This window comes from Muscardinus avellanarius, assembly GCF_963383645.1.
Source record: "Muscardinus avellanarius genome assembly, chromosome: 11".
Taxonomy (NCBI): domain Eukaryota; kingdom Metazoa; phylum Chordata; class Mammalia; order Rodentia; family Gliridae; genus Muscardinus; species Muscardinus avellanarius.
Genome location: NC_137797.1, coordinates 332608 through 360272, shown reverse-complemented (window position 1 = coordinate 360272; position 27665 = coordinate 332608). Strand labels below are relative to the sequence as shown.

Genomic DNA, 27665 nt, shown 5'->3' with positions numbered 1-27665 from the left:
CGGTCGAGCTCCGCCTCCTGCTGGAAAGCCTATTTAGTGCTCTAAGTGCCGCGGAGAGCGGAGGCTCAGGTCCCCGGCAGGACCCCACGCCGCCAGCTGGCCTCCGACCCATCTGCTCCGCGCTCCAGGACCCGCCAACAAATCCTAGACTCGCCGTCTTCTCCGCGCGCCCCGAAGTACGCAAGTACTCAACATGCCTAAGCCCAGGGGTCACCGAGGGCTCCCGAGCCCGCCGGCGCGGGGGGGGGGGGGGTGGCTAGAGGCGGAGGCCGCCCCCACCTGCCAGCCTCACCGCTTCCTTCCTCTGCAGCTCCGCCCGCCATGGCCCGGCCCCTGGCCGTCACGGTGGCCCTGGGTTGCATCAGCCTCTTCTACCTGCAGCTCCCAGGTGCACTGTCTGGTGGCCTGGGAAGGGGCCCCTGGCCAGCCAGAGCCAGGTGAGTGCGGGTTGGGACCAGCAGGAGCCCTGGTCCAGAGAGCAGGTGTTCCCCACCTCTCCCCCTGGGACTCCCCTGATGGGGCTAACCTTCCAAATCAAGAGCTCCACCCCACACCTTCAGCTCTCCTGAGCAGAACTTCTCTTCCTTTGCTCCCCACTACCTGGGGTAGTTGCCCCTCACATGCTGGCAAAACCACCCCTCCACAAGAGGGGGCTGTTGGGAGAGGGGAGACTGAAGGCATCCCCAGGCCAGCAGGCTGGCTGCTCATCACCCTAAGGGAAGGGCTGAGAGGGGTCACTCTGAATCCTGGGAGTAGTGGCCCACAGAGGCCAGGCTGCCTGTGTGCCCTTTGCCCAGGGAGACGCTGCAGGGACATGTGATCTGGGCTCCTGAGACAGCCAGGCTGCTGGGACTGAGCTCCCGAGTGGTGGGCTTCCCCTGGCTGCGCTCCAGGCTGTATGTAGATGGGGGCCGTGGGCTTCCCCTGGTCCTGAGCCAGGCTGTTAGGGAAGCCGTGGGCTTCCCCAGCCATTGGCCCCAGGCCCAGTGGAGGAGAAACTAGGTGGGACTTGGCTTTGAAAGATTTACATTCTCCCCTCCTCCCCACAGGGAGCCCTCAGCTCAGACCCCTTCCAGAGGCCTGCGACCCCAGCACTCTGCACGCCAGCCTGTGGTCTGGAAGCCTCGTCAGGTTCCCCATTCACAGGGGAAAGCCAGCCTGACCTCCATCATAGGTCAGCCTCTTCAGGATGGTGGTCGACGACACTCAGGCCACCGGAGACCTCTGGGGCCCCGAAGACCCCAAGCCCAGCTCCTGAGGGTGGGCTGTATGCTGGGCACCTGTCAGGTGCAGAACCTCAGCTACCGCCTATGGCAGCTTGTAGGGTCAGCCGGCCGGCGGGACTCAGCTCCTGTAGACCCCAGAAGCCCCCACAGCTATGGCTGAAGTGGGCTTGGCCACACCCCTGCCCATCCCATCCCAGCTGGAGTGCTGCGCCCTGGAGCTGCAGCTGAGCCCCCACCCGGCCCTGTCCTCGGAGCCCTGGCAGGCAGCAGGTCCCACAGCAATAGCACCCATGGGTCTTTGGCCACATAAACCCACCCAGATGTGTAGACCCAGTCAGTCTACTCCCAGCATCTGCTGCCCAGGGTCCCTGCACCTCAGAACTGTACACACTCCGGGGGCAGGTGCTGGGCAAAGGTGGCTAGCACCAGATGCCAGAAGACTTCAGAGAGGAGGGGTCTGCTTGAGAACATGGAGGAGAAGCCAGGGTGATGACCACCAGAGCCACCTCTGAACAAGTGGGCCCCAGGCGGCCCCCCAGGAATCAGGCCCTGCTGGGGCCTCGCCAGTGAGGCACCATTTGCCCTTCTGTGTGTGTGAGACTCACTGGAGGCCCGCGACATCTCCCTGACTGTGCCAGGAGACGGCACTGGGCTGCTATGCTGAGCACCCTCAGCGGGGAGGGAGGAGGTCGTGAAGGAACCTCTGCAGATCCAGTGGAGACTCCACCTGGATCCCCTGCGGGCAGCCACGGAAAAGGGCTCAAGGTCACTGCTGGACAGGGCAGAGACACCCCTTCCTATCCCCAGCACAGGGTAGAACTGGGGTAGGGGCAGGATTCCCCTAGCCCAAATAAGCAACTTAAGATTCACCCCTGCAAGCTGGGCTGGCGCACGCTTGTAATACCAGCATTTGGGAGGCTGAGACAGGAGGATTGTGGTTCACAGACAGCCTCAGCTATTCAGTGAGACCCTGTTTCAAAATAAAGAATAAAAAAAAAAAAAATAGGGCTGGGTTCCATCCTCAGTACTGCCAAAAAAAAAAAAAAAAAAAAGATTCATCCCTCCAAGCTGGGCGTGGTGACGCAAACCCTTTATTCCAGTACTTGGGAGGCTGAGACAAGAGGATTTCAGGTTCAAGACCAGCCTCAGCAATTTAGATCCTATTTTCAAAATAAAATAGAAAGTGGGCTGGGGGTATAGCCCAGAAGTAAAAGACCCCTGGCTTCCACTTTCAGTACCACATTAAAAAAAAAAAAATCCACCATTGTACTGAACTTGGTGGTACAGTCCTAAAACTTGGGAAGCTGAGACAGGAGAATCGCAGGTCCAAAGCAGCCTCGGCAATGTAGCGGGGCTCTCAGCGACTTAGCAAGACCTTGTTTGCAAGACCTTGTTTCCAAATAAGAAATAAAATGGCCGGGCATGGTGGGCACGCTTGTAATCCCGGCGCTTGGGAGGCGGAGACAGGAGGATCGCGCAGGTTCGAAGCCAGCCGCGCTGGCGTAAGAGACCCTGTTTCAAAAATATAAAATAGGTCTGGGAGTGTAGCCCAGAGGTAGAAGGGCTTCCAGGAACCCCAGTACCACCAAAAAAAAGAAAGAAAGAAAGAAAGAAAATGGGGATGGGATATAGCTCAGAGGTAAAATGCCCCTGGGTTCAACCCATAATTCACACTCATGCACGCGCGTGTGCGCGCGCGCGCACACACACACACACACACACACACACAATGAAAAGGTCCACCCCTGCAAACCAGGTATAGTGGTACATGCCTGTAATCTCAGTACTTGGGAGGCTGAGGCAGCAGAATCTCAGGTTTAAGGCCAATTTACTGAGACCCCCAGCAACTTTGTGAGACCCTGTATCAAAAATCAGCAATGAGAGCCGGGCATGGTGTCACACGCTTGTAATCCCAGCATTCGAGACGCTGAGATGGGAGGATCACGGTTCACGGACAGCCTCAGCTACTAAGTGAGGCCCTCTGCAACTCAGTGAGACCCGGTTTCAAAATAAAGAACAAAAAATAGACGCTGGGTTGGGAGGCAGAGACAGGAGGATCGCGCTGGCTTAGGAGACCCTGTTTCCAAATAAAAATGTAAAAATAGGTCTGGGAGTGTAGCCCGGAGGTAGAAGGGCTTCCGGGTACCCCAGTACCACCAAAAAAAAAAAAAAAAAAAAATAGGGCAGGAGGTGTAGCTCGGAGGTCGAACGCCTCTGGGTTCCACCCCCAGACCCACACACACACAAAAAATCAGCAAGGGGCCAAATGTGGTAGTGCACACTTGTAATCCCAGCATTTGGGAGGCTGAGACAGGAGGAAGGAGGTTCGAGGACAGCCTCAGCTACTTAGTGAGGCCCTTTGCAACTCAGTGAGGCCCTGTTTCAAAATAAAGAATAAAAAATAGCTGAGTGTGGTAGCTCACACTTGTAATCCTGCGCTTGGGAGGCAGAGACAGGAGGATCACACACAGGTTCAAAGCCAGCTGCGCTGGCTTAAGAGACCCTGTTTCCAAATAAAAATATAAGAAGTAGGTGTCTGGGAGTGTAGCCTAGAGGTAGAAGGGTTTCCAGGAACCCCAGTACCACCAAAAAAATAAAAAATAATAAAAAATAAAAAATAGGGCTGGAGGTGTAGCTTAAAAGTAGAATGCCCCAGGGTTCCATTTCCAGTACTGCAAAATAAATAAATAAATAAATAAATAAATAAATAAATAAATAAATGTACTGGGGTGCAGCTCCTCAGAGATAGGCCTCTGTATTTAATACCCAGGATCAAAAAGGAAAGAAAGAAAGAAAGAAAGAAAGAAAGAAAGAAAGAAAGAAAGAAAGAAAAAGGTAGAATACCTCTGGATTCAAGCCCCAGCACCAAAAAATAAAAATAAAAAAGAAAGAAAGAAATTTACCTCTGGGCTACAGTGTCCATCCGTAATTCCAGGGATGCTGGAGGTTGAGGTTATAGGATCACAAGTTCAAGGCCAACCTGGGCAACTTAGCAAGACCCTGACTCAAAAAATAAAAAAAGGGCTCCAGTAGAGCCGGGCGTGGTGGCGCATGCTTGTAATCCCTGCGCTTGGGAGGCTGAGACAGGAGGATCGCGCAGGTTCGAAGCCAGCCTCAGCTACTTAGTGAGACCCTGTTTTAAAATAAAATGTAGAAAAGGTCACGCCGGGCGTGGTGGCGCACGATTGTAATCCCCGCGCTTGGGAGGCGGAGACAGGAGGATCGCGCAGGTTCGAAGCCAGCCGCGCGCGCTGGCTTAGGAGACCCTGTTTCCAAAAATGAAAATGTAAAAATAGGTCTGGGAGTGTAGCCCGGAGGTAGAAGGGCTTCCAGAAACCCCAGTACCACCAAATAAAGAAAAAAAAAAATATATATATATATATATAAAAGGTCTGGGAGTATAGCCCGGAGGTAAAAAGCCTCTGGGTTCCACCCCCAGTACCACCAGAAAAAAAAAAAAAAAAAAAAAAAGGGCTCCAGTAGAGAACTCCGAGGTTCAATCCCCAGTAGTACAAAAAAGACAAGAAAGACCTCAGGTCTCAAGGGGGTGGGGCAGCCACACAAGGATGGGCTCCCTCCACAGGCAACGCAGGCCCCCCCCGTGCAGGCACCCAGCAGAACCGAGGTTGGGACAACATGGGTAGACAGGCTATTCCTCTGACCCCTGCGAGAGCACGAGGAGGTGAGACCAGCCAGGGAGCAGAGCTTGGTATGTGTGAGCTCTGTAGGTGCTGGCTGGCACAACTGGAGTTCAGAAGGGTAGTTATCACTTAGCAGTCACTCCAGCCGAGGCCAGCCATGTGCCCCTGGTCACGGCAGTGCCCACCGCAGAGCCCAATCTTAGAGTCTCTGCAGGCCTGCATCAGGCTCCCGGCCCCAAGGTAGGAGGGTCCTGGAGTTGCCCAGCTGTGCTCCCATTCTGCTCAGGAACCACCTGGATCAGGTAACTCATTTCCCTCCACTGGGCTGTGGGGGAGAGTGTGCTGGGGAGCACAGAAGGCAAAAGGCAGGCTGCCTTGAGAAGCCACGGCTCCACCGGGACTGGGGCTCCCTGGGCAAGGAGCTGGAGGCCCTGCCCACAGGAGGTGTGGCTGGAGCCCTGAGTGTGAGCTGAGCTGGATGGCAGCCTGCGGAGTGAGGTGCCCTGTGGCCACTGGAGGGTGCTGGCGGAGACAGGTGGGCAGTGAGGATGGACCTTGGGGTTCTGGGAGCAGAGGTGGGGAGGAGCCAGCCAGCTGGAGAGAGGCAGGAGCTCAGTCCCCATGTTCAGCTCTGCCAAGACCCTCCCAGGCTCCCTGGGTGCTGGGCAAAGTCCAGCCTTGCACCCATCCTGCGCCTGCTGTGGTCAGTTCATCAGCACAGGCTGTTCCCTCTTCCAGGAACATCCCCTCCCCCTTGGCCCTTCGTGCTCTCTGCCTCCTCCTGACCCAGACCCCTGGGTGGTCTACGGTCCCCAGAGTTCCGTCCACAAGTGGCCTCGGCCAGGGCCCCGAGCCTGCAGTCAGGAGGTCGCCTGTCACGGATCGCAGCCTCGGATGTTGCATGGTACACAGCCACACTCGGCTGCCACCTGATGCCTCCACCATGCAGAGTTCCAGCAGCAGTGCCCTGCACCCCGGCGGCCTCCCAGCCCCCCTCCCACCAGGTCTTCCTCTCATAGCCACATCCAGATCCTCTCGGCCCCTCCTAGAGAACCTTCCAGACAGGCCCTTTCCCTGACTGAGGAGCCACCGCTGTGGGGGTGATGGCCCCAGCCAGGTCAGCAGTCCAGCCTGCCTCGTGGGGCTGCCCTTCCAGCAGGACAGCGAAGCAGAACGGCAAAGGCAGAAGAGGGAGGACGGGCCGTTTTCAGTAGCGAGTGTTGGCTGGGTGTCCCCCACAGTGTCCTCTCTGCACAGCCAAGGAGGGCCCTTTGAACAGAAGCCAGCTCCAAAGCTTCGTGCCCAGGGCTGGCCTTCAGCTCCTCTGCTCTGCGCTCTTCTGTCCCCAGCGGCCCGCACCTGTGGCTGCCTGGCAGGCGCTTCTGTCTGCTTGGTCACCACTGTGTCCTCAGAGCTAGCGGACCAGAGCTGTGTTGCTTTAGCGCTGGTCAGTGCTGGCTGGCTGATGGAGCCCTTGGTCCAGAAGCCTGGCCAGACCTCAGACAGGCTGCCCTCGGGCCTCTTCAGGACTAGGCCAGACCTTGGCCCTATCCTCGCTGAGCCTGCCTAGCCAGGGCCAGCAAGAACCCTAAGCGTGTTTGTGGAGACCCCCTCCTACCCACCGTGTCTGATCACCGCCTCTGGTAAGGGTCCAGCAAGGTGGCTTCCCCAAAGCCCATCTACCCTTTAGTCTCGGCAGCTTCCCACTCAACCACCCGCCCAGTGCTCCCTGGCTGTACAGACCCAGCTGTTTGGGCTGTATTCTGTTCCACTTCTCGGTTGCCACAGTCTCAAATAAAATTCTCCTTGCCATCTTGAAAGTGTCAGAATAATGTATTTTCTCTTCCTCCCTCCCATGGTCCCTTCCTTCCTTTCAGTGTTGGGAAGCATCCTGGCACTGAGCTGTACCTGCAACCCTAATAATTTTCTTTTCTTTTTCTTCCTTTCTTTCTTTCTTTTTTTTTTTTTTTTGTACTGAGGTTTTACCTCTGAGTTATACTTTCAGCCTGTGTGTGTGTGTGTGTGTGTGTGTGTGTGTGTGTGTGTGTGTGAGACGAGGGATTGAACCCAGGGGCGGCCTACCTCTGAGCTACATGCCCAGTCCTATTTTATTTTACCTCTTATTTATTTGTTTAGTTTTACTCTATTTTTTATTCTTTTTTTGTATGTGTGTGTGGGTCTGGGGATGGAACTCAGGGGCCTTCTACCTCTGGGCTATACTCCCAGACCTACTTTATATTTTATTTGGAAACAGGGTCTCTTAAGCCAGCTGAGGCTGGCTTCGAACCTGCGCGATCCTCCTGTCTCAGCCTCCCAAGCGCAGGGATTACAAGCGTGCACCACCACGCCCGGCTTTATTCTTTATTTTGAAACAGGGTCTCACTGAGTGCAAAGGGCCTCACTAAGTAGCTGAGGCTGTCTGTGAACTGCAATCTTCCCATCTCAGCCTCCCAAATGCTGGGATTACAAGCTTGCTCCACCACGCCCATCTTATTCTTTATTTTGAAACAGGGTCTCACTAAGTTGCAGAGGGCCTCACTAAGTAGATGAGGCTGGCCATGAACCTATGATCCTCCTGTCTCAGTCTTCTAAGACCTGGGAGTTTCCTTTTTTTTTTTTTTTTTGGTACTGAGGATTGAACTCAGGGGCATTCTACTTCTGAGCGACAACTCCTTCCCCTTTTTACTTTTATTTTGAAATAAGGTCTCACTAGATTGATGAGAGTCTCTGAGAGTCTCATTACTTGCTAAGGCGGTCCTCGAACCTGCAATCCTCCTGTCTCAGCCTCCCAAGTACTGGGATTACAAACATGAGCCACCATGCATTCAGTCTCCAAGCCACACTCCCAGCTCTATTTATCTATTTATTTATCTTTGTGCTGCTGGGGATTGAATCCAGAAACATTCTACCTCAGAACTGCACCCCCAGCCCTATATTTATTTATTTATTTATTTATTTATTTATTTATTTATTTTTTGTGTTTGATACTGGGGATGGAACCTAGGGCATTCGACCTCCAAACTACACCCCCAGCTCTATTTTTTTTTAATTTTTTTATTGGTGCACTGTATTCATACATCATAATGGGATAAAAAAAACTTTTGTAGACATACATGCACACATCGCCCAGTCAGCCCCCACCCGATCCTCACCACATTCCCTCCCCATCCCTCCTTCCCATGCTTGGCTTAGTGGTTGACATCTAGTATTATAGCAATTTATCCAAAATTAAAAATGATAATCTCACATAACAGTTTCATTTGATTGATACCAAGCTTTTGATAACTTAAGATAACATTTCAATATTTCTTTTTGCTTTCTTTCTTACCAGAGAATATTTTTTTCTTTTTTTTTTAGGTGAAACTATCATATATTTATATATTTATTTTTCAGAAAAAAATCTATCCTAATATGGAATATGGACTCTAGATACCCAAAACGATCTCGAAAAAGAACAAAGCTAGAAGATATATATTTTCTGATTTCAAACCATATAAAGCTACAGTAATTGAAACAGTGTAGTACTGTTCTAAAGGCAAATATATAAAACATTGGAGTTAAATAAAAGCCTTGAGCTAAATTCTTCCATATATTGTCAAGTTATTTTTGACAAGGTTTCCACGAACATTTGGTGTGGGAAATAATAATCTTTTAACTAAATATTGTTGAAAAATAATAATTACACAAAAAGAATAAAATTGAACCCTTTCCTAATCCCATATACAAATATTAACTCAAAATAGATAAAAGACCTAAATATAAATCTTAAAACTATAAACTTTTAGAAGAAAATCTGGGTCATAAAACCTCACAACATTGAAATTGGCAGTGATTTCTTGGATATGCTTTCAATGGCACAGGCAACAGAAGAGTATACAAACTCCCTAAAAAATTAAAAAAAATATTGTATATACAAAGACAATGTAAACAGAGTTAAAAGTTACTGATAGAATGGGATAAAATATTTCTAAATGCTATATCTGAAGGTATATTAATATTCCAACTAGAAATCCTAAAAATTAACAACAATAAAAGCAAACAATACAATTTAGAGATAGGTAAAAGACTAACATAAATAATGAATCTCCACAGATAACTAATCTTAGTTGTCTGTTGGATGGAAAATCTTGTTTCTCTGGTTCTGGTGTGTGTTACCTATTTCTTCTTTGTAGTTAATCTCTTTGAGTATTTTCTCTAGTGCTGGTTTTGAAGACATAAATTCCTTCAGTTTCTGTTTGTCATGGAAGCTTCTTATTTCCCCATCTAATTTGATAGAAAGTTTTGCTGGGTAGGAAATTTTTGGCTGGAAGTTGTTTTCTTTCAGAGTTTGGAATATGTTACTCCAAGCCCTTCTGGCTCTCATGACTTGGTTTGGGAAGTCTGGAGTGATTCTAATTGGTTTGCCTCTGAATGTCACTTGGCCCTTTGCTTTTGTTGCCTTTAAGATTCTCTGCTTGGCTTCCACATTGGTCATTTTGACAATTATGTGGCGTGGGGATCCTCTTCTCCGATCCTGTCTAAAGGGAGTTCTATAAGTTTCCTGGACCTGTGTATCGACCTCTTGCTCTATGTTTAGAAAATTTTCTGCTATTACTTCCTTGAAGAGATTGTTGATCCCTTTAGTTTCACCTTCTTTTCCCTCCTCTATTCCAATTATTCTTAGGTTAGCTCTCTTAAAATGGGCCCATATTTGTTCAATGTCAGATTCCTGCTGTCGGATATTTTTTTCTAAATTAGAAACTATGCGTTCATTTCTGGAGTGATCATCTTCTAAGAGCGAGATTCTGTTCTCCATGTGGTCTAATCGGTTGTTTGTACTTTGAATTGAGGCCTTTACTTCATTAATTGCATCCTTTATCTCTTTTTGGCTCTCTCTGAATTCTTTTTTGAAACACCTCTATTATTTCTACAGTTATTTTCCTGATTTGATCTTCTAGAAATCTCTGAATTTCTGTTTTATCGGGTTCTGAAGTTGTGGGGTTGTGGGCATTCATTGCTCCATTGTTATTCCTCTTTCCCATGATTTCGGAAGTTTGTGCCTTCTCTGGGTTCTTCTCTTGGGTCACTAAGACTTCAATTAAGGTGCTCTGGATCTCGAGTCTGTGGTATCTCGGTCCCCACTACTCCTTTACTGGGTTGTATCGCAGAGTCTCAGACCCAGGGAGTTGATAGAGGCTGCTTTAGACCATGGGGGGGTGCCAGGTTGGGTGTTCTCCTATGGTGTGATATCTCTGCCACTGCCACTCCCCCACTGGGTCAAGTCCCTGGGAGTCAGTACTGGGATTTCTCCTCTGGGGCCCGCAATTTGACTCACTGTTGTTGAGTGCGCAGATGGAGCTGTAGTGGACTTGGTGAATTCGCTGCTGCTGCTGCTGCTGGTGGCGATATGGCGCCACTGCCACGCCCTCAGCCGTGAGGCTGGCATATTTCTTCTCTGGTTTTGAGCTCTGCTCTGAGTCCCTGCAGCATGTGCTGAGCTCAGCCACTGGGAGCTTTAGATGCTCCCTGCGCCAAAAAATCCCACCCGGCTGTTCCGCAGCGGCTCACCTCGGCTCGCTGTAGCTGTTGGTGAGCTCGCCGCTGCCGCTGGCAGTAAGGCGCTGCTGCCGCGTCCTCGGGCGTGAGGCCAGCGTATCTCCTTTATGGCTCTGAGCTCCGTTCTGAGTCCCCTTCCTCTCTGGAGCCTGGTGATTTTTTTGTTTCTCTGGTGATAGTGTTTTCTGGCTATGAAAGGCGCTGATTTTGTGGTAATGGAGATTGGTTGTTAGCAGGGCTCTTAAGCCCCGCTTTTCTCGGTCGCCATCTTCCCGGAAGTCAGCTCTATTTTTTTTAAGTCCTTTTTATGTTTAAAACAGGTCTCACTGAGTTTAGAAGGGCCTTACTAAGTAGTAGCTGAGGCTGTCTGTGAACTGCGATCCTCCTGTCTCTACTGCTGGAATGCTGGGATTACAAGCATGCACCAACACGCCTGGCTCCTATTTTATCTTTATTTTAAACAGGGTCTTTCTAGGCTGATGAGAGTCTCACTACTTGATGAGGCTGTCCTCAAACCTGCGATCCTCCTGTCTCAGCCTCTCAAGTACTAGGATTATAGATGTGGACTGTCACACCTGGTTTTTGGTTTTTATTTTTTATTTAATTTAATTAATTTATTTATTTATCTATTTATTTATTTATTTTTGCGGGTCTGAGAATAGAACCCAGGGGCATTTTTATTCTTTCTTTCTTTCTTTCTTTCTTTCTTTCTTTCTTTCTTTCTTTTGCGGGTCTGGGGATAGAACCCAGGGGCATTCGACCTCCAAGCTACAGCCCCTGCCCTATTTTTTATTCTTTATTTTGAAACCGGGTCTCACTGAGTTGCAGAGGGCCTCACTAAGTAACTGAGGCTGTCCGTGAACCGCGATCCTCTTGTCTCAGCCTCCTGAATGCTGGGATTACAAGCGTGCGCCACCACACTCGGCTTATTCTTTATTTTGAGACAGGGTCTCACTAAGTTGCAGAGGGCCTCATTAAGTAGCTGAGGCTGTCTGCGAACCATGATCCCTCTGTCTCAACCTCCCAAATGCTGGGTTTGCAAGCATGTGCCACCACACCCAGCTTATTATTCTTTATTTTGAAACAGGGTCTCACTGAGTTGCAAAGGGCCTCACTGAGTAGCTGAGATGGTTTGTGAAACACAGTCTTCCTGTCTCAGCCTCCCAAATGCTGAGATTACAAGCGTGCACCACCAGGCCCAGCTCCTCCAAACCTCTTTTTTTTAATTTTTTATTTTGAAACAGGGTGTCACTATGTTGCAGGAGGTCTTACTAAGTAGCCGAGGCTGGCCACGAAACTGTGATCCTCCTTTCTCAAGCCTCCCAAATTACTGAGATTACAAGTATGCATCACCATACATACCTGGCTCTGGTTTATATTTTTTATTTTGAAACAAGGTCTCAGCAAATTGCAGAGTGCTTCACTAGGTTGCTATTTGTCTTGGCACTGATACTTGAACTCAGAGGCATTCTACCTTTGAGCTATCCCCACAAACCCTGTTTTATTTTTATTTCTTTTTTATTTTTTATGGTGCTAGGGATTGAACCCAGGGGTATACTACCTCTAAGCTACACTCCCAGCCTAATTTTTTTATTCTTTTTTTTTTTTTTTGCGATACTGGGGGTGGAACCCAGGGGCATTCCATCTCCGAGCTACACCTCAGCCTATTTTTTATTCTTTATTTTGAAACAGGGTCTCATTGAGTTGTAAAGGGCCTCACTAAGTAGCTGAGGCTGGCCACGAACCATGATCCTCCAGTCTCAACCTCCCAAACGCTGGGATTACAAGCGTGCGCCACCACGCTCCGCTTTATTTTTTATTTTGAAACAGAGTCTCCCTAAGTTGCGGAGGGCCTCCCTAAGTAGCTGAGGTTGGCAGCAAATCTGTGATCCTCCAGTCTAAGTCTCCCAAGTACTGGGATAACAAGCATGTACCACCACACCTGACTTTTTTTTTTGGTGGTACTGGGGTTCCCGGAAATCCTTCTACCTCCAGGTTACACTCCCAGACCTATTTTTATACTTTTTTATTTGGAAACAGGGTCTCTTAAGCCAGCGAGGCTGGCTTAGAAACAGCACAATCCTCCTGTCTCCGCCTCCCAAGCTCAGGAATTACAAGCGTGTGCCACCATCCCCGGCTGCACCTGACTTTTTTAAAGCTTATCTTTTATTTTTTATTTTTATTTTTGCGGTATTGGGGATGGAACCAAATGGCATTCTAACTCCGAGCTATACCCCCAGCCCTATTTTTTTTATTCTTTATTTTGAAACAAGGTCTCACTAAGTTGTAGAAGGCCTCACTAAGTAGCTGAGGCTGGCTGCGAACCCTGATCCTTCTGTCTCAGCCTCCCAAATGCTGGGATTACAAGTGTGTGTCACCATGCCAGGCTCCCTTTATTCTTTATTTTGAAACAGGGTCTCACTCTAGTTGCGCAGGGCCTCACTAAATAGCTGATGCTGTCAGAGAACTGTGTTCCTTCTGTCTCCGCCTCCCAAATGCTGGGATTACAAGGGTGCGCCACAATGCCCAGTTTTGTTTTTTATTTTGAAACAGTCTTGCTTAAATTGCTGAGGCCAGCCTTGAACCTGTAATCTTCCTGTTTCATCCTTCCAAGAACTGAGATTACAGGTGTGTACCACCACACCCTGCTGAGTAATTTTTTCTTTAACAGAATCCTGCTTTATCATACCACACAGGCGCCCTGAGGACACATTTTTGCTTTGAGAGCTATGGCCCCAGGAGAATATGTGCTTTAGGGTGGGGTCTGGGGTCTGCACTGGGAGGGGCTGTGGCGAGGATTTGTTGAAAGCTGGGGGCAAACAGAGAGGCTGGCCATGGAGTTGTGTTCCGACGTTGAAGCAGGTCAGTTGCTGAAGGACAGGAGATACTGAGAGCAGGGAAAGGGCTGGGGCCACTGGGGACTGCTCTGTGCTGACACATTAACTTGCCGAGGCCAGGAGGAGGACAATGGTCACTCATTACCAAAGCCCAAGGCCAAGGGGTAGGTAGTACCCGGTCACTTATGTAACCTGTGGGCATATATAGGGGCACCTGGGCCGTGGACTCTCGTCCACCTGCGAGATTCTCTTCTGAGGGGCACCTGGACCGTGGGACTCAATCCGCAAGCCTTGTGTCTGAGTGCCGTCCCCTCTCAGGATGAAGGTGGTTATGGTGAGTACCCAGGACAGGGCAGGAGCAGCTCCCAACTGCTCACCAGGGAAGCAGCAGCCATGCCCCCTGCTTCCTGTTGGTCCAGGTCAAAGGGCTCCCTCTTTCCTGTTGGGGTCTACCTGGGGCAGGGCCAGCAGTCCTCATCTCCCTTGATGGACTCAGACGTCCTCCTAAGAGCAGCTTCCATTCTGCAAGGATGCCGAGTGGAGTTGGCAACCCCTGCTCTGGAGGCAGGCATGGGGACAAGGCCTGGCAGATACGAACCCGGGGGGTGAGGGCGCCTCAGACCTGCCAGGGCTGTGCAGGGGCTGGGCCGGTGCTCAGGCGTACTCAGCCCACCACCTGCCTCCAGTGAACCCAAGGGTCCAGCCCGAGGAGGCCCTGGTTTCCTCTTGGCGCAGCACAACAGTGAATGGGACAGACTCCCCATCTTCCTAGGGCCCGGACCCTTCTCTGGTCTATCGACCTGATGTGGACCCAGAGATGGCCAAAGACAAGGACAGCTTCCGAAACTATCTCGTGAGGACCCCTCTCCGCCCCCTCGGGCCCAGCCCTCGCCATCCCTGGGGTAGCAGCCCTGCCCCTTCCCACAGCTCCAGGGGTGCCCTGGGGACGCCCCTGCTTATTCACCCCCAGGGGCCTAGCCTGGGGGTGGGGGCCAGCATTCTGGAGGCCAGCCAGCCTGGCACAGCCTCTGCTGCTGTCTGGCTTGCAGTCGGGCCCCCTTCTGGACCGGGTCTTCAGCACCTACAAGCTCATGCACACCCACCAGACAGTGGACTTCGTTAGAAAGAAGGTACGCATGTCTGCTCTGGAGCAGGCTCTGAGGGTGGCCCTGGCCTCAGCCCCGTGTGCCAGGGTAGAGACAGAGGCCTCTGTGGATGTTTCTGTGGACATGCCTCAGCCAGTCCCAGTCCTTCTGTCCTGCGAGGGTCTAATTTCTCCCTTCCCCTTAGCACGCCCAGTTTGGGAGCTTTTCCTGCAAGAAAATGACTGTCATGGAGGCTGTGGACATGCTGGACGGCCTAGTGGACGAGTCGGACCCGGACGTGGACTTCCCCAACTCTTTCCATGCCTTTCAGACAGCGGAGGGCATCCGGAAGGCCCACCCAGACAAGGGTGCGCCCTCTTCGAGTGGTGGCCCCGCCCTCTTCCAGGGGCCCACTGGGGGAGCCGGCCTGGGCTCCGGCTCTCTGGCCAGCATGGCCCCTGCGGTCTGATGACCCCTCTTACCTTCTTCAGACTGGTTCCACCTCGTTGGGCTCCTGCATGACCTGGGGAAGGTCCTGGCTCTGTGGGGCGAGCCCCAGGTGAGGGCCGGGAGAAGGTGAAAGGAGGTGGCCTCGGGTCTGGGCCTGCTTGGGATACCGCGCCGGGGGTAGGCTGTCAGGGGTAGGGCGCGTGCCCCCACCCACGGCTGCCTGTCCCTCGCTAGTGGGCAGTTGTTGGAGACACCTTCCCTGTGGGCTGCCGACCCCAGGCCTCCGTCGTGTTCCGTGACTCTACTTTCCAGGACAATCCTGACCTCCAGGATCCTCTATACAGGTGACCCCCTGTCCCACAGCTGGCTCTCCCCCTCCCCAGGCCTCTGGGTCCCTCATCCGCCTCTCTCTCTACAGCACAGAACTCGGCATGTACCAGCCGCACTGTGGGCTAGAGAACGTCCTCATGTCCTGGGGCCATGATGGTGAGGCCAGTCAGGGGTGAAGGGAGACTGGGTGGGGACAGGTGAGCCTGAGCCTTGGGGGCCGTGACACCCTCTCTCCCGCAGAGTACTTGTACCAGATGATGAAGTTCAACCAGTTCTCCCTGCCTGAGGAGGTGGGTGGGGAGCGTGAGGGAGGGTCCAGCCAAGCCCCGCCCATGGGCCTGAGCCTGAGCCCGAGCCTGGTGTGACCTCTGCAGGCCTTCTACATCATCCGCTTCCACTCCTTCTACCCGTGGCACACTTCGGGCGACTACCGGCAGTTGTGTAGCCAGCGAGACCTGGACATGCTGCCCTGGGTGCAAGAGCTTAAGTACGTGCTGGGGGAGGCAGTGGCGGAGCCCGGGGGCCTGGGGGCTCCTTCTCCAGGCTCACCGCCCCTCCTCTGCTGCAGCAAATTTGACCTCTACACCAAGAGCCCCGACCTGCCAGACGTGGAAAAGCTGCGGCCCTACTATCAGGGGCTCATTGACAAGTATTGCCCCGGCGTCCTGAGCTGGTGAGCTGTGACCAGCCTGCCAGCCCTTGCTCACCACCTACCCAGCCCGGGCACTGGCTGGCACAGTGAAGTCCAGCCAGCCTTGCGGGGGACCCCACACCCAACCTTCAGTCACCACCTCCTCTGGCCACCAGCCTGGGGGAATAAAGACCATGAAAGAGCCCACGGGTCTGACTCTTCACGGGACTCTGGGCGTATTGTGTGGCAGCAGAGATAGCTGCAGTAAAGGGGCAGAGCCACATAAGCATCCTGCGCATCCTCCTGACTCCTGGTTTAGAGCCTGAGGAAACATCGCCTGGCTCAGACCAACATTCTATCTATCTATCTATCTATCTATCTATCTATCGGTACTGGGGATGGAACCCAGGGGCATTCTATCTCCGAACTACACCCCCAGCCCTATATTATTTATTTATTTATTTATTTATTTATTTATTTATTTTGGTGGTACTGGGGTTCCTGGAAGCCCTTCTACCTCCGGGCTACACTCCCAGACCTACTGTATATTTTTATTTGGAAACAGGGTCTCTTAAGCCAGCGAGGCTGGCATCGAACCTGCGCGATCCTCCTGTCTCCGCCTCCCAAGCACGGGGATTATAAGTGTGCACCACCACGCCCGGCTATTATTCTTTATTTTGAAACAGAGTCTCTCTAAGTTGCAAAGGCCCTCACTAAGTACTTGAGGCTGTCCATGAACCACGATGATCCTCCTGTCTCAGCCTTCCAAATGCTGGGATTACAAGTGTGCACCATCATGCCTGTCCTAGCCCAACATCCTAGAACTAGGCAAGCTTGGTGTCATAGTTCACCCCTATAACCCTAGTATTTGGGAGGCAAAGACAGGAGAGTTGAAGATTCAAGAACAGCTTCAGCAAGTAGCAAAACTCTCAGCAACCCAGTGTGACCCAGTTTCAAATCAAAAAGTTAATGCTGGGCGTGGTAGTGTGCACTTGTAATCTCAGCATTTGGGAGGCTGAGACAGGAGGATCACAGTTCTTGGACAGCCTCAGCTACCTAGTGAGGCCCTTTGCAATCAGTGAGATCCTGTTTCAAAATAAAGAATAAAAAAAAGAGCTGGGAGTGTAGCTCAGAGGTCGAATGCCCCTGGGATCCATCTCCAATACCGGGGGGGAAAAATAGGGCTGGGGAGCCTGGCGTGGTGGCGTGCAATTGTAATCCCAGAATTTGGGAGGCTGAGACAGGAGGATCATGGTACATGAACAGCCTCAGCTACTACTCAGTGAGGCCTTTTACAACTCAGTGAGACCTAGTTTCAAAATAAAGAATAAAAAATAGGGCTGGGGGTGTAGCTTGGAGGTAGAATGTTCCCAAGTTCAAGTTCAATCCCCAGCACCACACACACATACAAAAAAAAAAAATGTTGAGGCATGCCTGTAATCCCCAAACTTGGGAAACTAAGATAGGAGGATCGCAGGTTTGAGGCCAGCCTGAGCAATTTAATGAGGCTCTCAGCAATTTAGTGAGACCCTGTTTCCAAATAAGAAAGTAAATTGGGCTGGGAAGTATAGCTTGGAGGTAGAATGCCTCTGGGTTCAATACCAGTACCAATAAATAAATAAATGGAGCTGAGCATGGTGGTGCACACCTGTGATCCTAGTACTTAGGAGGCTGAGACAGGAGGACCACAGGTTTGAGGACAGCCTCAGCAAAACAATGAGACTCTCATCAACCCTGTGAGACCCTGTTTCAAAAAGAAAAACAAAAATAAAAACAGAGCCAGGCGTGGTGGCACACGCTTGTAATCCCAGCATTCAGGAGGCTGAGACAGAAGGATAGCAATTCACAGGCAGCCTCAGCTACTTAGTGAGGCCCTCTGCAACTCAGTGAGACCCTGTTTCAAATTAAGAATAAAAAATTGGGCAGGGGGAGTAGCTTGGAGGTCAAATGCCTCTGGGTTCCATCCCCAAACCTGAAAAAAAAAAAAAAAAACCCAAACCAAAAAACAGTTGGGGATGTAGCTTGGAAGTAGAATACTCTTGGGTTCAATCAATCCCAAATACAAAAAGAAGAAGAGAAGGAGGAAGAGGAGGAGGAGGAGGAGGAGGAGGAGGAGGAGGAGGAGGAGGAGGAGGAGGAGGAGGAGAAAATAGGTGTGAGTTGGGCATGGTGGCGCACACGTGTAATCCTAGCATTTGGGAGGCTGAGACAGGATTGCAGTTCGTGGACAGCCTCAGCTACTTAGTGAGGCTCTTTGCAACTCAGTGAAGTCCTGTTTCAAAATAAAGAATAAAAAATAGGGCTGGGGGTGTCATTCACAGATAGAATGCCCCTGGGTTCTATCCCTAGTACCCTTCCCCCCCAAAAAGCCAGGTGTGGAGGCGCTGGGCTGTAATCCTGGTACTGCTACTTGGGAGGCTTAGACAGGAGGACCACAGGTTCCAAGGGCAGCTCCAGCAGTGAACCTAGCAAGACCCTGTTTCAAAACAGACCAAAAAGGGGGGCAGGCCAGGGAGGAGGAGTCAGATGAGGCCACTCCCCTTCTCCTTAAGGAACAGCCCAGCTCAGGTATATGGAAGGAGAGGGCTGTGAGATCAGGGCATGTTCTTTGGGGATCATAGACTTGCCCCTGCCCTGGGGAGGAGGAGGAGACAGGTTGAGGTCCTACCCCTTGCCCTAAGGACTGGCCTAACCAGATCTCCTGGAATAAGATGTTGGGTCTCTGGGAACTGCCAGTCTAACCCATGCTGGCTCTGGAAAAGGAGTCAAAATGATGGTGGTCCCATCATTTTGCCTGGGCTGCCTAGGCAAGGTACAGAAGTGAGATGTGACCCAGCCCCTTGGCCTGAGGCCTCAGACCTGGCCTTATAGAAAGGGAGGCCTGAGCAGCCCCTTCTCCAGAGGAAGAGCCCAGCAGAGGTATTTCAGGTGTGTGGGAAGCAGTAGGATGTGGCACCCCACTTGGAGATCACAGCCCCGCCCTAGGTCCTTAGCAGCCTCCCCTGCAAGCATCCCACACCGCAGGGGGAGCAGTGTGGGGGTCAGGCCTCAGACCTGACTAAGTTCTGCGTTCCTCATTTAGGGAGAGTTTGGGGAGGGAATGGGATTATTGAGGCCTCAGTCCAGGGGTCCAAAAACATGTACCCCGGTATTGTCCCACATGTAGAAGACCAGGGAGGAGGGAGGATTCTTCTGAGTAGTCCTCTAGCCAGGAAGGAATAGAAGTTTCCCTTGTGAGACAGAGCTTGCAGGAAGGAATGCAGAAGTGTATTGTCACCCCCAATTTGTTAATCTGAGTTTTTCTGTGTGTATGGTATTGGGGATTGAACCCATTCTACATTTTTTTTTTTTTTTGCGGGTCTGGGGATGGAACCCAGAAGCATTCGACCCCTCTGAGCTACACTCCCTGCCCTATTTTTTATTCTCTATTTTGAAACAGGGTCTCACTAAATTGCAGAGTCTGGCCACGAACACCGCACGATTGTAATCCCAGTATTCGGGAGGCTGAGACAGGATGATTGTGGTTTGCGGACAGCCTCAGCTACTTAGTGAGGCCCTTTGTAACTCAGTGAGACCTTGTTTCAAAATAAGAATAAAAAATAGGGCAGGGGGTATAGCTTGGAGGTCGAATGCCCCTGGGGTGCATCCCCACACCCGCCAAAAAAAAAAAAAGAACAAAAGTTAAAAATAAACCAAAACTGGAGGTATAGCTCAGAGGCAGAATTCACCTGTACATCCTGGCCCTATTTTATTTTATTAAAAAAATTTTTTTGGCCGGGCGTGGTGGCGCACGCTTGTAATCCCCGCGCTTGGGAGGCAGAGACAGGAGGATCGCACAGGTTCGAAGCCAGCCGCGCGCGCTGGCTTAGGAGACCCTGTTTCCAAATAAAAATGTAAAAATAGATCTGGGAGTGTAGCTCGGAGGTAGAAGGGCTTCCAGGAACCCCAGTACCACCAAATTAAATAAATAAATAAATAAATAAAATAAAAAATAAAAATTTTTTTTGTGGTAATAGGGATGAAACCCAGGTGCATTCTACCTCTGAGCTACACCCAGCCTTATTTTTTATTCTTTATTTTATTTATTTACTTATTTATTGTGGGTCTGGGGATGGACCCCAGAGGCATTTTACTTCCAAGATACCCCCACCCTATTTTTTATTCTTTATTTTGAAACAGGGTCTCACTAAGTTGTGGAGGGCCTAAGTAACTGAGGCTATCTGGTCTCAGCCTACTGTCACTGCATCATGCATGCCCTATTTTTATTTTTGAAACAGTGTCTCACTAAGTTGCTGAGGCTTGCTTGGAACCTGCAATCTTCCTAAGTACTGGATTGCAAATGTTTACCACCAGCCCTGTGGGGCTGGGGATCCTTAGCTTAGACTTAGTGCACCCTTAGGCTCAATTCCCAGTAACACACCCACACCCACCTATGGACATGTGGGGAATGAACACTAAATCAACCATTCCCCCCCCACCATGGAGCTGGGGGGTGCTAGAACTCAGGGTCTTATGCATGCTGGGCCTCAAAATCAATCATCTGAATGTCCACCTACATTTAATTTTTTTCTTTTTTTGTAGTATTGAGGGTTGAACCCAGGAGCATTCTACCTCTGAAATACACCGCCAGCCCTGTTTTTTATTCTGTTATTTTATTAATTTATTTTGGTGGTACTGGGGGTGGAACCCAGAGGTTTTCTACCTCTGGGCTATACTCCCAGGCCTATTTTATATTTTATTTGGAAACAGGGTCTCATTAAGTTGCAGAGAGCTTCACTAAGTAGCTGAGGCTGGCTGAGAACCTGCCATCCTCCTGTCTCAGCCTCCCAAGAACTGGGATTACAAGCATGTACCACCATGCCTGGCACCAGCCCTACTTTCCTCCCTCCCTCCCTCCCTCCCTTCCTTCCTTCCTTCCTTTTTCTTCTTCCTCTGTCTCTCTGTTTCTGTCTCTGTCTCTCTCCTGTACTGGGGATTGAACCCAGGAGTGTTTTATTCTGTATTTGAAACAAAGTCTCACTAAGTTGCAAGGAGCCTCACTAAGTAGCTGAGGATGTTTGTAAACCAAGGTCCTCCTGTCTCAGCCTCCCATAGACTGGGATTACAAGCATGTGCCATCAACCCAGCTCCGCGCGCGCGTGTGTGTGTGTGTGTGTGTGTGTGTGTGTGTGTGAGTGCGCGCGCCCCCGCACATGGTACTGGGGATATAACCCAGGGGCATTCCACCTCTGAGCTGCAGCCCCAGCCCTATTTTTTTTTTTTTTTTTTTTTTTGGTGGTACTGGAGTTCCTGGAAACCCTTCTACCTCCAGGCTACACTTCCAGACCCATCTTATATTTTTATTTGGAAACAGGGTCTCTTAAGCCAGCAAGGCTGGCTAAGAACCTGTGTGATCCTCCTGTCTCTGCCTCCCAAGCACGGGGATTACAAATGTCAGCCACCACGCCTGGCCCCAGCCCTATTTTCTATTCTTTATTTTGAAACAAGGTCTCCCTGAGTCGCCAAGAGCCTCACTAAATAGCTGAGGCTGTCTGTGAACCTCCAGTCTCAGTCTTATTTTATTTTATATGTTGAAACAGGGTCTCACTGAGATGAGAGGGCCTCACTAAGTTGTAGAGGCTGGCTGCAAACCTGTGATCCTCCTGTCTCAGCCTAAGTACTGGGATTACAGGTGTGTACCACCACACTCAGCTAAAAGGAAATTCTGACTTGTATTATAACATGGGTGAGCCTTGACGATATTATGCCAAATAAGATAAATGAGATTTAAATGGAAAAGAAAACATTGTGTGACTTGCCTTGAGGAACCTAGGATAAAATTCAGAGACAGAAAATGAAGAGGCTGCCAGGGGCTGAGGAAGAGCCACTGTTGAGTGGGTTAGGGCTTCTGTTTGGGGCAAGAGAAAAGTTCTGGATGGTGACTGATAGCCACATGGGACTTCTTCAGGTGATGAAAAGCCAGACATGGTGGCACACACTTGTAATCCTAGTACTTGGGAGGCTGACAGGAAGATCATAGGTTTGAGGACAGCCTCAGCAAGTAGTGAGACTCTCATTAACCTAGTGAGACCCTGTTCAATGCCCCTTGATTCAATCCTCAGCACCATTAAAAAGAAAGAAAGAAAGAAAGAAAGAAAGAAAGAAAGAAAGAAAGAAAGAAAGAAAGAAAATTCAGGCGATGAAAAAATTATAAATTGGCCAGTGATGAAGACACAACTCTGAGCCGGGCGTGGGGCGTGCACTTGGAATCCCAGTGCTTGGGAGGCTGAGACAGGAGGATCGCAGGTTTGCGGCCAGTCTCAGCTACTCAGTGAGGCCCTCTGCAACTTAGTGAGACCCTGTTTCAAAATAAAGAATAAAAATAGAGCTGGAGGTGTAGCTTGAGGTAGAATGCTCTGGGTTCAATCTCCAGTACTGTGAGAGAGGGGGGGTGGAGGGAGGGAGGGGAGGGGAGGGGAGGGAGGGAGGGAAAGAGAAGGGAAGGGAAAAGACAAGAGAGACAACTCTAGATACACCAGAAGTTATTCAACTGTGTACTTTACTTTTTTGTGGTACTGGGGATTGAATCCAGAACCTTCTATCTCCATGCTACACCCCCAGCCTATTTTATTTTTTATTTGGTAATAGGGTCTCACTAAATTGTTGAGGCTGGCTTTGAAGCTGCAACCCTCTTGTTATAGCCTCTCAAGTACTGGGATTACAGGTATTTGCCATCATACCCAGCATCACTAATGTTTTAAACCAAACCCAGCTCCTATCCTGTTTAGTGTGGGTGTAAGTGCCCTGTGAAGCCATCTGCAAACTTGCACCACAGGCTCTGCTGAGCATGGTACCACATCTGTCCAGATGGGGGAATGGGGGCTGCCAGGGGTCTGTGGTGAGAGCATGGGTGGGGTGGACAGAGGCCAGCTGCAAGGGAGGGTGGTGTGCCTTCCTGAATGACAACTGACCTCCAAGGGAAACCCTGACGTGTGAATTCCTGCCTCTACTGGCGTCCTTCCCAGGCCAGAGGCCGCCGGCTGCACCTTTCCTCTGCTCCGGGCCGGGGGCCTCTGCCAACCTACAGCCCCCTCCCTTCCTCAGGCTCTTTGTTCCCCTCACCCCTTGCCCACTCTGGACCTTTTGTCCTTTCTCAAGGCCAGGCAGTAGAGGAGGGAAACTCTGGGTTCTAGCAAGTTCTGTGGCCCCTGGATGGTTCTGGTAATGCCCAACTGTGCCACAGGACCAGGGTAGCAAGAACGCCAGGCTGTGCTGACCTCCAGGTTCCTCATGGCCAGGCCCTTGTGCCTACTGAGGGTCGGGAGGGCATCCATGAAGCAGATCGTGACACGTGCATGCGGGGCTGCGTCTTCAGGCCTCCCAGCAGGAAGGACACGGTAGGCACACAGCCAAGCATAAGGAATGCCTTTATTAGTGTATGGCTGGAGGACGAGGGGGCTGGGTGAAGCTGACACTGTAAGTGACCACTCTCCTCTCCTCAGTGAGTACACCTTACCCCTCCACGCCGGAGCTGGGCTTGGGGCCTCTGGCCTCAGACCCTGCAGCCCAGGGCAGGGGTGGGCCTTCCACAACCTGGTTAAAAGGTTCCAGGAAGGGTCCCCAGCTGGGCCCACATGCCCACCTGCTGGGCCAATCGCTGAGGCAGTGGAGTGACTGGGAGGAGTGTTGGGTGTGTGGGGAGGCCAGCAGGCCCAAGGTAACACTCGGCGCCTCTGGCAGGCGGCACTTCAGCCTAGGCCTGCCAGGCAGGACTGGCTAAGGCACGGTGGCTAGGCCATCTCCTGCAACAGGCTGGAGCTCTGCAGGGCCCTGACCCTGTGGGATGTGTGGCTGATTTAGGACTCGTGTGTGGCTACTTTCTCTGCCGGGGAGGCCGGGAATTGCTGCTGTAGTTGTTAGTAGCTGGGCTGGCCTGCTCAGAAATAGTTCCAGCGTCTTTGGGGACTGGCTTTGGCTTCTCCCCTCTGGCTGGCGGGGAGGACCGGCATGACCGGGGGGCCAGCAGGGCCTGCATAACTCTGACAGTCCCCACAGCCCCCAGGAGCCCCCAGAGCAGGGCGGGAGGCTCCATGGGAGACAGTTGCGTCCGGATCCAGTGGAGGGCCTGGGCCAGGGTGCTTCTGGGGCTGTGGGCCCGGGGTGGGCTCTTGTCCTGTGAGGGCAGGATTGAGGAAGACCTACAGGTTCAACAGGGGCCAGCCCTGTCACTGCCCGCAGCCAGGTGGACACCGTCCTACCTGAAGTCCAAACTGCTTGAGTAGGGTCTCCAGTATTGGGTCTCCAAGGGACACGGGCGGGAAAAACTCCTCTACCCACTGGCGGCGCCACCACCGGCTACAATAGGGCGGATGGTCAGTACATAGTTGGAACCCAGGTCCCAGACCCCATCTGGTGCCCAAGCCTTACCCCTGCTCCCCAGGCTGAGAGAACCAGTACTTGTAGCGCTGGGCTCGGATGTAGGTGGGTGGCTGCTTATAAAAGGGATACCTGGCGACGTGACTCTGGACCAGCTGGATCACTGGCGGTAGGGAAGGGACTCAGCACGACCCAGCAAGTGCCCTCTCCACTCTTCCCCACACTCCAGCCCCCAGCCCCAGTCCTCACCTGGCTCCTTGCCCTGCAGTAGGCGGAGCACCAGGCTGGTGAACCAGGGGCTATGTGTGTGGTGGCCCAGGGCTGCGAACCACATTTGCCAGTCCAGGCGTGGCTGGTGGGGCACTATGACAGGCGGCGGGCGGCTCATATTCCCAGGCTTGTACATGAACTCGATCTCCTGCCGGGGAACGTGTGGTCAGCTGGGCTGGCGGTACCAGGTCCCCAAGCCCCCTGACCAGCTGGACGCTCACCGTCCAGTGGTGTCCGTCGTAGCTGCCTTCAAGCACTACCTCAGGGCGCCCACCCAGGCCTGTCATCCGGCGGAAGAGGCCATACGAGTTGGCAAGCTGTAGGTGTCCCACGGCACCCGACAGGCGGTGAGCCCCTGTCCAGAGGCGCCCATGGGTCTCGGGCTCCACGTAGGAGTAGGGCACCTGAAGCGGGCAGGCAGAGGCTCAGGGCTGCCCCAGGCCTCTTGTGCCCTGTGCCCCCAGAGTGCTACCCACCAGGCTGATCAAGAACAAGGCCACCGTAGCAGTACCCATGATGGAAAGCTGGACGGCGGCACAGAGCTTCTGCGGCCATCCCCGCACCTGGGTCCACCTGTGGACAGGGAGCCCAAGTGTGGTCAGGCCTGCCCCGGAAGCTCTCGCACCCCACTACTCCTGAATGCCTACCTCCACAGGGAAGTCAGCAGCTCCCAAGCCAGGGAGGCCACCCCCAGCCACACGGTGGGCAGGGTCACCATCTTCAGCCACTGGGAGAACTGGTGGAAGGTGAAGGCTGCCGAAGGAGGAGGGTGTAAGGCAGGCTGGCCCAGTCCCTCCCCGCTGGGCTCCCAGTCAGCACTCACTGGTTCTGGAAAGGATGATGCGCTGCTGCCAGTCAACCTCCAGGCCAAAGTAGTGCAGGGTGCCATAGGCCAGCAGCCCGTAGACAGCCAGTTCCAGCAGCAGGGACAGTGTGGCCAGCAGGGCCTTGGGCCAGGCTGTAGAGCAGGACAGTCACAGTTTGGGTGAGGGTGCACAGCCAGGAGGCTACGTTGAGCTAGAGCAGGACTCTCAGGGGTTACTGGACGGAAGGAGAAACCCTGGGAGGGGAGCAGGAGTGGGGATGCCGGCCATCCTGATAGGCTGATGCTCACACGTAGCCATCCTCTTATGGCGGTTGAGGCCGGGTTTGGCAGCCAGGTGCTGGTCATCCAGGAGGGCAGTGGTGAGCACCAGGGTTAGAAGGTTGAAAAAGTTGTAGTTGCCAGTGATGATAATCAGGACTTGCAACAGCACCTGGAGGAGTGCCTGCATTCAGAGCTGCAGCTCTGTGCAACAGCACACACCTTTGCACCGGAGTGACATCCCTCTGCCTTCTAGGTATCCTAACGGCAGCCACCCGTCCCCGGGGTTGCCCTGTTCCAGTGCAACCCACTGGCCAGTGTTCAAGAAGCCCAAGCCTTGTCCCCTACCCACCTGGGCATAGAAGGAGGCCAAGCGCAGGCGGCGAATGGGGGCAAAGAACAGTGGGGGCACTGCGATCTCGATGAGGAAGGTGGCTACCACGCTGAGCTTATGCAGCCAGATGGGCAGGTGATGGGCAAACCAGGCCATGGGCGTGGGCAGGCACTGCGTCTCATAGTGGTAGGTGAGGGCTGTGGGTGATGGTGGGTGATCAGTACTGGGCAGAACCTCCAGACCACCCCAGGTCACACCAAGACTCTCACCAGTAAGTCCCCACCATGTGGGGCAGCGGCTGGTCAGCTTGACTACGCCTGAGGCAAACATGAGGCGAAACAGCAACCAGCGCACCAGCCAGAAGGGGAGGCCTTCATGGGGTGAAACACCTGCCAGCCTGCCCTGGGGGCCCTCCTTGTGTTTGGGCAGCTGCCTCAGTGGGGCTACCAGCACAGCCAGGAAGCCTGTCTCCAGCAGCAGAGAGTCCCTAGAGGGAGAGGAAATAGTGCAAAGGGCTCCTCCCCATCAAGGGTCTCCCCTTGAGGGTCCTCTAGGAGAGGCAAACAGTCCCATCAGCCCTGGCCCAGGAGTCACTCACCACTGGAAATAGAGGAACACCTGGCCCACCTGCAGGGAGAGGGCTGTCAGGGAGCAGGCAGGGCAGAGTGTAGGTGGGGCTGGAGGGCCAGGGTCACACTTGCCTGGTAGGCCGACAGGTAGGCAGCCCAGAGCAGCAGGTAGAGGAGGGGGTGGCGCAGTGGGCGCAAGAGCAGGGCACCCAGGGCCAGCACTGTGCCCAGAAGGCTCAGCAGCTCCAGGCCCTGGGCTGTGTCCAGACCCAGCCTCGGTGCCTCCCACAGCAGGGTCGGTGTCTCCCATAGTTGCTGCCAGCGCCCCTTGCCCTGGGGGCGCAATGTCCTCCGTGCAGGCAGGATGCCCTCTGGGCCATAGAGGCCTGTGGAAGAGCAGATTAGGGCCAGGCCCTGCAACTGCCCTCTCACATTAAATTCAGCCTGAATCGGGGTCTGCAGGTGACTCCCACCCCAGGCAGGGCCTGCAAATGCTCCGCCAGATGCCCCCACCCCGTCAGAACCTGTTGATATCCACCCAGGTCCAGAAGGACTGTCCGACTCTCTGGGTCAGCACCTCCAGAGTCAGGCAGAGCCCATTTCCCTCTCCTACGTGGTCCACTAGGTCTGAGCGGAAGTCCATTCCACCCCGGATAGGAATCACCCCCTACACCACCGCATCAAGGCTTAGACCTCGAGCCCACCCAGATGGCGCGGGGTGGGGCGCGAGGATGCAGTGCCCGGACCCGGGTTGGAGGGTGTCCCGCCCTTGGTGCCCTCACCCGGGATCTGCGTGTAGAGGGAGGCGAAGGCGAACATGAAGACGGCGGCCACGCCCTGGAGGAAGAGCTGCCGCGGGAGCCGGGAGCCCGCCATGTCAGCTACGCCGCCACCGGGAGCAGAGCTGGCGGGTCCTGCGGCCCCGCCCCGGACGGCCCCGCCCCTCCCCGCGCCCAGCCAGGGCCCGGCCCAAGCTCCGCCCCGGGATTCCACGCGCCCCGGGCAGGCCCCGCCCCTCGCCCAGGCTCCATTCGCTCGGCCTCGCCCAGGGCCCCGCCCCGAAGCTGGCCCCGCCCACCGGAGCCCGACGCCCCGCCCCGCCCCGCCCCGCCCCGCCCCCGGGCGCAGCTCCGCTCTGCTGGTGCACCTGGCGCTTCCGGGCGCGGGATTTTTAAGCCGGTGTGCGTCATAGATGCGCGCGGCGCCCAGCTTATGTACTTCCTGGGCGGGAACAGCAAAATGGCGCCAGAAGCAGTGGCTGGCTGAGCCGGCGGGCACCCACGGAACCCGTCCTGCAGCCCCCGCCCCGGCCGCCCGG

General features: G+C 53.0%; 3 protein-coding genes across 3 annotated transcripts; 2 read left to right on the top strand and 1 right to left on the bottom strand.

Annotated features, from left to right (window-relative positions):
- Window positions 1-321: 321 nt before the first annotated feature.
- ADM2 (adrenomedullin 2) lies at window positions 322-1386 on the top strand (the record flags this gene model as incomplete). The annotated part of the gene is made up of 3 exons (XM_080706120.1): window positions 322-437; window positions 798-896; window positions 1050-1386. The coding sequence occupies 3 exons, from the start codon at window positions 322-324 to the stop codon at window positions 1384-1386; spliced, it is 552 nt and encodes a 183-aa protein (XP_080562246.1).
- Window positions 1387-13558: 12172 nt separating this feature from the next.
- Window positions 13559-15781, top strand: MIOX (myo-inositol oxygenase; the record flags this gene model as incomplete). Its single annotated transcript, XM_080706639.1, has 10 exons — window positions 13559-13573; window positions 14012-14092; window positions 14289-14369; window positions 14530-14692; window positions 14816-14883; window positions 15009-15118; window positions 15193-15260; window positions 15345-15394; window positions 15479-15591; window positions 15673-15781. 10 exons carry the CDS (start codon window positions 13559-13561, stop codon window positions 15779-15781), a joined length of 858 nt encoding a protein of 285 aa, XP_080562765.1.
- Window positions 15782-23587: 7806 nt separating this feature from the next.
- Window positions 23588-27223, bottom strand: LMF2 (lipase maturation factor 2; the record flags this gene model as incomplete). Its single annotated transcript, XM_080706119.1, has 14 exons — window positions 23588-23887; window positions 23973-24069; window positions 24142-24253; window positions 24340-24508; window positions 24582-24764; window positions 24837-24933; window positions 25008-25113; window positions 25184-25318; window positions 25475-25616; window positions 25797-25975; window positions 26048-26265; window positions 26377-26405; window positions 26480-26733; window positions 27130-27223. The coding sequence occupies 14 exons, from the start codon at window positions 27221-27223 to the stop codon at window positions 23588-23590; spliced, it is 2115 nt and encodes a 704-aa protein (XP_080562245.1).
- Between the last annotated feature and the right edge of the window lie 442 nt (window positions 27224-27665).